At 37.1% G+C, this 10,781-nt stretch overlaps 1 protein-coding gene across 1 annotated transcript in view; it reads left to right on the forward strand.

The window, feature by feature from the left end:
- Positions 1-556: 556 nt before the first annotated feature.
- The window catches only part of LOC110030479 (protein fluG), a 128,920-nt gene continuing 118,695 nt past the window's right edge, over positions 557-10,781 (forward strand). The window contains exon 1 of the mRNA XM_020733207.1: positions 557-824. Within this exon, the coding sequence (XP_020588866.1) occupies positions 660-824 (165 nt within the window). The 5' untranslated portion in view covers positions 557-659. The remainder of the gene's footprint in view (positions 825-10,781) is intronic.

A 10,781-nucleotide genomic window follows, 5' to 3' on the forward strand; every position in this document is an offset into this window, starting at 1 on the left:
CTTAATTTGATTACATTATTACTTTCATAAATCATTCTGTTATTCATGTGTACATTTAGATCATCCCATAATATTATTAAAAATAAAAAATTAATTAGAATAAAATTATTAGATATTCATAATATTTTTATTATAATTATACATATTTAACTAATATTTGATTATATTACCAAACTATTTAATTATATTCATTTTATAATATAATTTTTTATTGTCACAATATTGTACTAAAATTCATCATATCTTCACATAATAAAACTTACAGATAAAAACATAAAAAATTTCAGGTACAATTTAAAATATATATAATAAAAAAACTCTAATTTTAATATAAAATTTATGAGAAATTTTCAATAGGAGTCCGTGGAAAACCATTCGTAAGTGCTTTAAGAAATGAATTAACATTGCATTTGGAGGAATAAAGGTTGGGTTAAGCTAATTTAAGCTCATTATAAACCAAGCAGAGTGGAAATCCATTCGTAAGTGCTTTAAGAAATGAATCAACATTGCATTTGGAGGAATAAAGGATGGGTTAAGCTAATTTAAGCTCATTATAAACCAAGCTGCCGTCCTTGGGCGGTCTTGACTTCAGATACGCTAGGTTTAACGGCTTGGGATCGGAAAAGTGATCGGAGAAGGGAGCAAGGGGGAAGAGGAAGATGGCTGAGTACAGTGAGTTGAGAAAGGCGGTGGATTCAGTTGCAGTTGTGGACGCTCACGCACACAATCTGGTGGCCATCGATTCCGACTTCTCCTTCCTCCGCTGCTTCTCAGAAGCCGATGGCGAAGCCCTAACCTTCGTTCCCCACACGCTCTCCTTCAAGGTACCGGCTTAGGGCATTCGTCATTCCTTTTTCGGATATCTCTGTTTGGGAATCCTCTTTCTCTGCTAATTTCAGTTGAATTTTAGTACTGTTTTTTTTTTCGATTTGATAATTTTCGGGAAAATAGGTCACCTTTTTATTTCCTTTTTTGTACCGGGGGAAAGGTGTCTTTCGCTCGTGCTTAAAGTTCTAGTTTTTATTTTTTTTGGGTGGGAAGATGGGCCCCCCGTGCATTTAGGCATCTCACATCAAAACTCTTGTTTTTACTGACCTAACGTTCAATTCATACTCTTTAACAGTGTGAAACCGTGAAATCCACGTTTTCATGTCATAATTAAGGTGCAGCATTTATAAAAATCTAAATTTTGGTTTGAGATACGTAAATGTATAGGAATTGAGTGATACGTCTGTAAATTTCCTATGAAAAGTACAAGGAGGAGAAAAACTCATAGGTGGACGAAGAAATGGTCTAACAGTAGCTAAGGAAGAACTATGGAGGGATACCATAGTGAGTAGAAAACCTGAAGAAAAAAAAGGAAGGGGAAAATAAATAACAAAATGAAGAGCTAAGACGAATATATCAGGATTTAAAAAAATAAATGCTCCATCCAGGTGTAGGGAGGGATACGAGGGAAGCACCAGCATCCACAACAGAGTAGGCGATTGATTAGGTAGTAGTATCTGCAGAGGCAATCGAGTTCGGGACAAAAGGCATACAGGGGATGTGAAGAGTAGCATAAGGAGGATTAAGAAGATACTCAATCTTATATAACTGGTTGAGCCTTTTTCTAGAGATTAAAAATTCATCATTGCTGTTCCAAAAAACTAAAATTTCCATTCAGAGGAGAGGGAAGTCCATCGAAGAGCCAAAGCATCTGGTTGATTTCCTCATTTAATGAAGGAGAAACTCAGCAATCCAAAATTCCGCCCATCGAATAGGAAAAACTCCCAATATGTAGAAACACAACAATTGCCATCAGAAGCAGTGAAAAAAGGCCTCCAGAGATCCAGTAAGAATGAGATATACCAAAAGAAATGTAGTAGGTGAGAAATAATGAAAAAATAGTAAATGAAAACCACCAAAAAGTTGTCCCCACAACTGCAGCATAAACTCCAGAAACATTACCAGAGATATTAATAACAGGCAACAACAATAAAATAAGACACTTCAACAACGACAAGCTTTTATTCCACTAAGTGGGGCCGGCCACATGAATTTTTTTCCTTCACTGTGTCCTATAGGATGGGCAATAGAGCTCTCCAACTACATATTTAATTTTATTCGTAGTATCCTTGAAAGGCTCAGATTTTTCATTAAAATTTATGAAATTTCTCTCTTTCCAAATGAAGTGAGAGGTGGTCTGAACAGCTAGTAGGAAAAAAAAACATCCTAGTAACTTTACGGGAGATAGATTCGTCATAAGAAATCACCTGATTCAAAGTGCACGCACCCAAAATGAAAGTAGCAGCCAAATGGTATGCTATGTTTGAGAATATGAAATATGTTCTGGCATTAAAAAAAAAAAAAAAAAAGAAGAAGATGAGCATTAGTCTCATTATCAATCTTGCACATCACACATTGAGGGTTAACCAAGTTACCTCAAGAGATGAGAATATCTTTGGTTTCAGCCCTCTATTAAGAACTTTGCAAGCAAAAGAGGCATATTTGGGGGAGTAACCCTGGAACCATAGTAATTTATACCAAGCAACTGCATTTTGACTATCCTTAAAGAAAATGGTAGGTGTATTTGTGGGAGAAGAAATTCTTTATAAGCCATAGGCAGTTCTATTTAGAGCTTTGGATGGGAATTGGGGAAATATATTGGACACAATCAGCAGGAGTGGACTGTGTGAAAGGGAGATTCCAACAGCCATTGGTAATAACCTCAGTCAATCTAGTAATTTTTGGGCAGCCAAACCAAAAGAAGACTTGCTCACCATATTTTGCAAACAAAGATTCATTGTGCAGCCAAAGATAAAAATGAAAGTTTTCCTTGATTATGCACTTGTAATTTAATACACTTTCTTAAGTTTGCAGCAGTTTTTTTAAGTTCCTTCGAAAAAATTGGAGGATATTTATTCATTTGGTACCACAGAGAGCCAAACTTAGTATCACATCAAACGAAAAAGGCAGGGTTATAATTTTACATCCTCGAGATCATCTTAGCTTTGCCTATAGTATTAAGAGAGTCAAGGTTGGACAAGCCCAAGCCACCCATCTGCTAGGGCATAGTAACACTTTGCCGGACAATGGTAAACATGTGTTTATTTGAGTTATTGGAGTGCTAGAAGTTATTCATCAGAGAGATATCGTATTTTTTTTATGATTTTTGGGATAGTTGCATGCTTGAACCAATAGACAAGGAAATTTGAAATATTTGATTTTATAAGTTGGAATCTACCAGCAAAGGATAGTTGTTTTTTCCGTCTACTTAAATATTGATGGATCCTTTCAAGAAGCTTATGGCAAGTTTGAGCATTAACTTTAGAAGAGCGGATGGTGATACCCAAAATGATCCCAAGGCAGTTGCTTTTCCTGAAATCCGAGAACAAAAATGAATTGGTTTCTCAATTTATTATTAACAGATTTAGAGTAACAAATAATAATTTTTTTGAGGTTACTTTTGGTATAGAAGCCTCATGATAAGAGTAAAGAGTACGCATCAAACCAATGGCTTCACTAAATAGTGGCTTTCCCAAAGAGAAGGAGGTCATCAACATATATGAGATGATTAATCCCATTATTAGAATTAGTGAAATTATAGTAAGATCTATATTAGTGTAAAAGGTGGGATAAACCATCCCTGGCAATGGTAAATAATTAGGGAAACACAGGGCACCCTTGTATAAGACCAGTCGAGGAAGGGAAGTAGCCACACATCTCACCATTGATAATGACGGAGAAGTTAACGTTGGCAGTACAAGCTCTAATCCATCCCATAAATTTGTTAGGAATGCCCATCTTATCCATTCTGTCATAAATAAACTCTTTTTTAACATTGTCAAATGCTTTTTTGAGATTTATCTTTGGCAGTCCAATCTCTAATCCATCCCATAAATAAATTTGGCAGAAACTTTTTTGATGGTTTATGAATTTGAACCCATGCAGTAACTAATTTGTCAAAGTGATGTTATTAGCAATCTCTCTTCCAGAAAGGAAGACAGCTTGAGAATGGTGGATGATGTTAGGAAGAATACTTTTCAGCCTATCAACAATAAGCTTGGTTATAACTTTATATAATGCATTGCACAGAGATATGACCTATAGTCATTAAGAGATCGGTCATGTAGAGACTTGGGGATGAGGTTTAAGGCAGTGTGTTTGATTATTTTCGACAATTTTGAAGAGAGAAAAAATATTGAATAGCTTTGACACAGTCGTTGCCGATGATATCCCAACTGTCTTTAAAAAATTTAGACGTGAACCTATTATGACTAGGGGTTTTATCATTGAAAATATGAAAAATAAACTTTCCTAATATCTTCTTCCATGAAATCAGTGGTAAGCATCTCAATATCATGTTGGGCCAGTGAAGTACTCAAAGGAATGGGCAAAGAATCAGAAGAGTTTAAATGAGGGGTTTTAAACAGGTTAGAGAAAAAAGAAAGAACCTTTTGAGTAATGCCCTTTCGAGAGTTTATGCAAACATCATTGGAAACAATCTCTTTAATGAAATTTCTATTATTTTTCCTTTTTTTCCCTTGGTAAATGAATTTTAAATCATCCTCGTGTTTAGAGAGCTAATAACACTTTGCCGTTCTTGATCCAAGAGTTCTCACTGGAGATGGCTTGAGAAAGTTGATCTTGAATAGAAAGGCTTTAAGAGATAAGATCTCTGAAAGAGGCTAAGTGTCAAGAGCCAATGAAATATCAACCAACAGTTATTCAATATTGAGAAGACACTTGATAGGTTGTTAATTTGCTGGTTAAACCACTTGAATTTGAAGCCGGTGCTAGGGAGCTCGTAGCAGTCACCATTGAAAATATAGGAGTTGAAATCCAGAAGTTTAATGGGGGTAGGAGGGGTTCCCCCAACTTTCTCTTCTAACTTTATTATGCAGTTGAAATCCCTCATAATTAACCAGGTCTAATAGAGGCAGCAAGAGAGCAGATAGAATTCCATAACCTCTTCATGAGAGGCATTATTTTTCACATAAATGAAAGTGATCATGAAGAAAATAGAAGAAGAGAAAATTACTCTACCATGAATACATTGAGGCCGAGCATCCAACAAATTAAATGAAATGTTGCCCGAATTCCTTTTAATCCAGATTATGCCACTCTAAGAGGAGGATAAATTATTCACTTCTTTCTGAAAAGGAAAAAGAGTTTATTGTTTGAAGAGCACATGATCAAAGAGCATCATTATTAATTTTTTTCTCTAGAAGACAAATGAGATCCAATTTATGAGACTTTACAAATTTTTTGCAATCATTAATTCTATCACGATTGCAAAATCCCCTAACATTCCAGGAAGCCAAATTAGGATAGAACATAAATAAATTTTTAGGTAGGAGACGACCCCACCTTTTGCTTACTCTTTATGGGTTTAGAGGTGGATGGGAAGGTGTGGGAGGAAGAGTGTGAGGAGGGTTAGAAGAGTGGTGATTATAAGGGGGAGATATCGAGGAGTAAGACTTAAAATGGTGTCAGGGATGATATCAGAGGAGACACGATCGGGAGGGGGTGGGGAATTTGGAACTGTGATAGTAGGGTCATTAGCTTCCCCTGTAATTCTATAATGGAAATTGTTTTAAACAACTCCATGGATTTAATTAATAACTGGTGGAAGGGTCATATTCTATTGATCAAATTGCTCTAGAAATTAGATGAATAATATTTTTCACTTGATGCTATTTCAGGAATGGAAGACAATTATATTGAGATTGTACTTTATTTTTTGGGGTCTAATTGTAAATAGAAATTATAGAAGAAATCTAGAGGTTATTTATAAAAATTTTTATATGGTTCTATTGAAGCTCAACTCTTGAATGGAAAAAAAATTAATTCCTTCAAAATTATGTCTTCATGGTATCAGAGCCTCTACTCTAACCTAGTAGCTGACTGCGTAAGATTGCACCTGGGACGGGACGACATCGTGTGGTCAGCTCGTCGCGCAAGACGGGATCGTGGGAAGGATTGCTAGGAGTCGCCAACGATGATTAGAGCTTGTTCGGAAGGCTGACTGGACGAAACAGAAGGACATCGTCGCGAACGGATCGTCAGGAGTCGCCAACAGCAGGATCCTGACTTAGGAGATTCGCAATATGCCATACAGTGGCGATTGGAGGCTCAAACGGGATCGTGGTGATACAATTTGATTAGAACTTGTTGGGAAAGCGGACGGATTCACAGGAAGACACTGATGGAGGAGCTTTAGGGCAAGCAGATCTGATTCTTTTATGGGAAGGCAAATAGTATGGCAGAAAGACACCGACCAAGGAGTTGTAGGGACAACTCCGATTCTTTGCTTGTAGGATGTGAGCATCGCGAATTGTGCAAAGGAAGAAGCTCACAACAACATCAGTTTGATCTCCTCTCTCCCTCGCACTTGGCTGCTGCACCTTTCATGCTCACAACAACATCAGCTTTGCTTGTAGGAACTGCGAGGAGGCTACGAGTGAGGAGTAGCCTTGTTTTGTTGAGGGAGAGAACACACAACCAGTGGGCACATGCTGCTATCTTGCTTGCTTGAGCGGTCACGTCAGCATGCGGGACCTGGAGCTGGTGAAGCACGAGCGAGAAAGCGGGAGGGAGGAGAGTCACATGAGCCGAGTGTACTTCTAGGTACGCGATTAGCTTTGGCTGCATCGAGCTCAGGTATGACAGGTGCCCCGATGGTGACTTGCAGGTGCTACAACTGTGGAGAAGTGAGACATTTGAGCATCACTTGTTCAAAGCCACCCAAGCAGAGAGAGACGGGTGGACATGAACAGTTTAGAAGTCGTGATCGTAATTGTGGAGGACCAAGGGGTGGAAGAGGAGGCCATCAGAAAAATCCGATGGTAGCAAGGAATGAGAGAAAAATAAGGATAGTTTTTACCGATGTTGATCACAAGTTACTGGAGATGTTGAAGAGGAAACATAGAGCGACAGGTAATGTGATTGAGGATGCATGCACATTATCGTCATCCAAGGAGAACGCTGCTAGTTATGCTCACTCAACTAAATGTACTCGTGATACACATGTTCTTGCCTCTATATTAACAATAAGAACATCAGAATGAACAACAAATTCTTGTGCATTTCGACATGTGATGGGTAATGCTAGGGAGTTCTCTTTCTATACTCATCTAGTAGTTTCAGAGAACATTTAAACTGCTGATGGTGCAACACAAACTATGGTTGGTAAGGATATAGTGAGTGATACTGATTCTATGATTTTCCTTAATGTTTTGTGTACTCTCTTCTTTCCACTGAACCTTTTATCCATTAGTGTCATCATTCTTCAACTAAATTATGCTGTTTCATTTGATATTACTAAGGTGATCTTTCAAGAGAAGGGGACTGACCGGAGACTTCGGATTGACACGTGGCATAGTGGACTCTATTACTTGGATAGAGGGGATGGACTCAGCCTTGACATCAATGGTTGAAAATGTTAGAGTAGGAGGATCCATGAGAATCGTGGAGGATGTATTGCTGCTACATCACAGACTCATGAAACACTCTTCATTCAGTCTATTGAGTCGTTTGTACCAATCATTGTATGAAAAGACAAACAAAGATAAACTGGTGTGTGATGTTTATGAGTTTGGCGAACTCACTAGGAGCTCTTATGCCAGTTCTAGGAATAAGAGCTCCGATGTGTTTGATTTAATATATTCTGCTGTATGAGGACTTTGTTCTACAACTTCGATGAATAGTTATAGACATTTTGTGACATTCATTGATTATTGTTTTCGTGTTACTTGGCTATATCTGATGAAGAATAAAAGTGATGTGCTTGCTTGCTTTAAAGATTTTCACAGGGCGATTCAAACACAATACGATTCAGTAATGAAGGTATTGAGGTCTGATAATGAGATTGCCTTACTAAAGGACTTAGTTCATTAAATTTGTCTAGATTATGTAACAAGATGGGCTTAGTGGATATTTTTTGCTCATCTTGGACGGGAGTGTTGAGATTTGTACCTTATTTTTGTGGGGTCTAATTGTAAATAGATATTATAGAAGAAATCTAGGGGTTATTTGTAAAAGGTTTTGTATGGCTCTATAGAAGCCCAACTCTTGATTGTAAAAGAATTAATTCCTTCAAAATTATTTCTTCAAATTATCATCACACATCATAAAGCCTTTAGAAGTCCAGCGGCTACCAAATATGTAATAGCTTTTTCAGTGAACCAAATGGCTGAATCTTGTACTATGGTTTCAATGCTCTGAAATGTCTAGGTACCCTGCATTTTTTTATGGAAAGTGGATATTTTTCTTTGTTTATATAAAAAAGAAACTACTCTCTTCCCAAACACACTAAAACTACCTCGCATGATGTGCGTCTGTAACTCAGGTCCATCATATAATTCCATGTTCTCTCATAGAACACTTTTTATTTGTCATGTCTATTGCTTCACTTAGTAATGCTACATTTAGTTTGTTGTCTCATGTTGAGAGAAGAGAAGAGGGAACGGGGGATAGAAGTTGCATTGAAATAGTGGGAGAGGTATGGAGGGATGTTTAGATGTAGACAGGGAGTTCATGGGTGCTAGAAATGGATGTAGGGATATCTCTAGCACCCTCCCTCTTTTCGTACTTCCTTTGACTCTCTCCCTTTCATGCTCCCTTTCACTTCCTCCTTGCAGGTCCTTCATCCTCCCGTCCTACCTACACTCTCTCTTTCTTGCACATAGATGCAGATATAATTCTATAAACTGATTTTGATGTGACTATGCAATCAGAGGGAATATGTGTACAAACAATAGTAGATCGAAAAAAAAAAGAGAGGAAGAAATGCTATGTTATCTGAGAGAGCGAAAGAGAATGAGTACACAACTTAGCGAGAGTGGAAGAAGAGAGGGATCATCAGGCTACCATGGTTTGATTTCAATATTCTTCTATATGTCTTTATACAATGCTACAATGCTTCTAAAACTTTTTGAATTCCCAAAATGTTTAGGACTGCTAAGGAAAGGTATATTGTGTCCGAAACTAGTCATATTTAAACCTCTTTAAAACTATGTTTGCATGGACATGGGGATAATTTGTTTGGAGAATAAGAATTAGTCTTGCATCAATTAATTGGGTTCAAAAGAAACTTTTCTCTGAAGTGTTTAGAAGTTGTGACCATTGTAGCGGTTGAGGCTTAACTAGAATATGAGCTTCTCGTTTATCAACAATAGAAATGAAGTACACACTTATTGTGGAAAAAAAAGCACACATGTGAAAGGAACTTGGGGCTTCAACTTTGGTTGTGGTTAGTCATTATGCCATTGCTTTTGATCATCATTAAAGGAACAAAATAAAGTTTAACCTATAAAGCAGTTGTGGAGCAAATTATTTTTGAGTAATTTTTGATGGAATAAACATCAATACAAGAGGTATACATCAATACAAGATTTGTCGAATGATATTCATCTCCAACTCAAGATTTTGGTTAACAATAGTAGCTGAAGGCATTTTAGACTCAGTTTTGATACTAAACTCTAGTATCTCAATAATTGTCTTATTATTATTCTTTGAGATGATATCATGCTGAAACTTAATAGATTATAGTCCAGCTTTGTCCTATGTTCCGACTTCAATTCTAGCTATAGTGCTTAAAATTCATGTAATTAGTAGCGTCCAGGTAATTGAATAATCTTTAATTGCCCTTTGTTCAAAGAGTAAGTGGATCTTCAATACTTAGAATTTCAGTCTTAAACTTAGGCAATTTGGCTTGAGCTTAAGTGAATCATCACACGCAAGTTTGTTCATAGGTAATTGATCAACATCCTCAATGGCATGGTTAGCGTATTACCTATATTAACTATATACACTTTTGTAGAAAATTGGTAAATATCTTACTCATTTCATTAATACTTTGGCTTATATAGAGCCTTATAATATTTATAAATAAATCCCAAGATATCTTCTATTTATAAAAAGAATCCTACATTAGATATAATTCTTAACACTCTCCCTCAAAGTGGGCGAAAGACATTCACTAAGCCCATCATGTCACATAATCTAGTTAAATCCACTGAGTTAAGTCTTTAGTGAGGCAGTTAACCACCTGCTCTCCAGTAGCTACATGAATTAGTTCCAACAATCCATTATTCAACTTTTCCTTGATGAAGAATATCAATCTCCACATATTTAGTTCTATCGTGTTGCACTGAGTTGTTAGCAATGTTGATTGCTGACTTCTTGTTACACCACAACTTCATTTGAGTTCCCTGATCAACTTTGGTTTAACCAATAAGGTTTTCAGCCACATCTTCTCAGCAACTTCTAATGCCATGGCCTTGCATTCTGCCACTGATATTAATCTTGCTGTAACTGACTGTTCTTTGCTCTTCCACGAGAACAAGTTGCCACCTACAAGAATACAGTATTGTGATGTGGACCGTCTGTCATCAGTACAATTTGCCCAGTCAGAATCACAAAAACCCTCAATATCTGCATGCCAACCGTCGTCATTCTAAACTTGTCAAATTAGACTCGAGGAGACTGCTTTAAGCCATATAGTTACTTCTTGAGTCTACTCACCTTGCCCACTGTATGGGATGTACTAAATCCTGGTGGTATCTCAATGTATACCTTCTCCAGTAGCTCCCCATGAAAAAACTCAGTCTTTAAATCCGGTTGGTGGAGTCTCCATCCACCATCCACCATCCACTGCTAGAGAAGCCAGTGTCTTCACTGTGCTCATTTTTGCTACTGATGCAAATATTTCATCGTAGTCAATGTCATCCATCTGACTGTACCCTTTTATCATTAGTTGTGTTTTGTTCGTCTGCTCTTTCCCATAGAACACTTTT

Source organism: Phalaenopsis equestris, unplaced genomic scaffold (assembly GCF_001263595.1).
Source record: "Phalaenopsis equestris unplaced genomic scaffold, ASM126359v1 Scaffold000725, whole genome shotgun sequence".
Taxonomy (NCBI): Eukaryota; Viridiplantae; Streptophyta; class Magnoliopsida; order Asparagales; family Orchidaceae; genus Phalaenopsis; species Phalaenopsis equestris.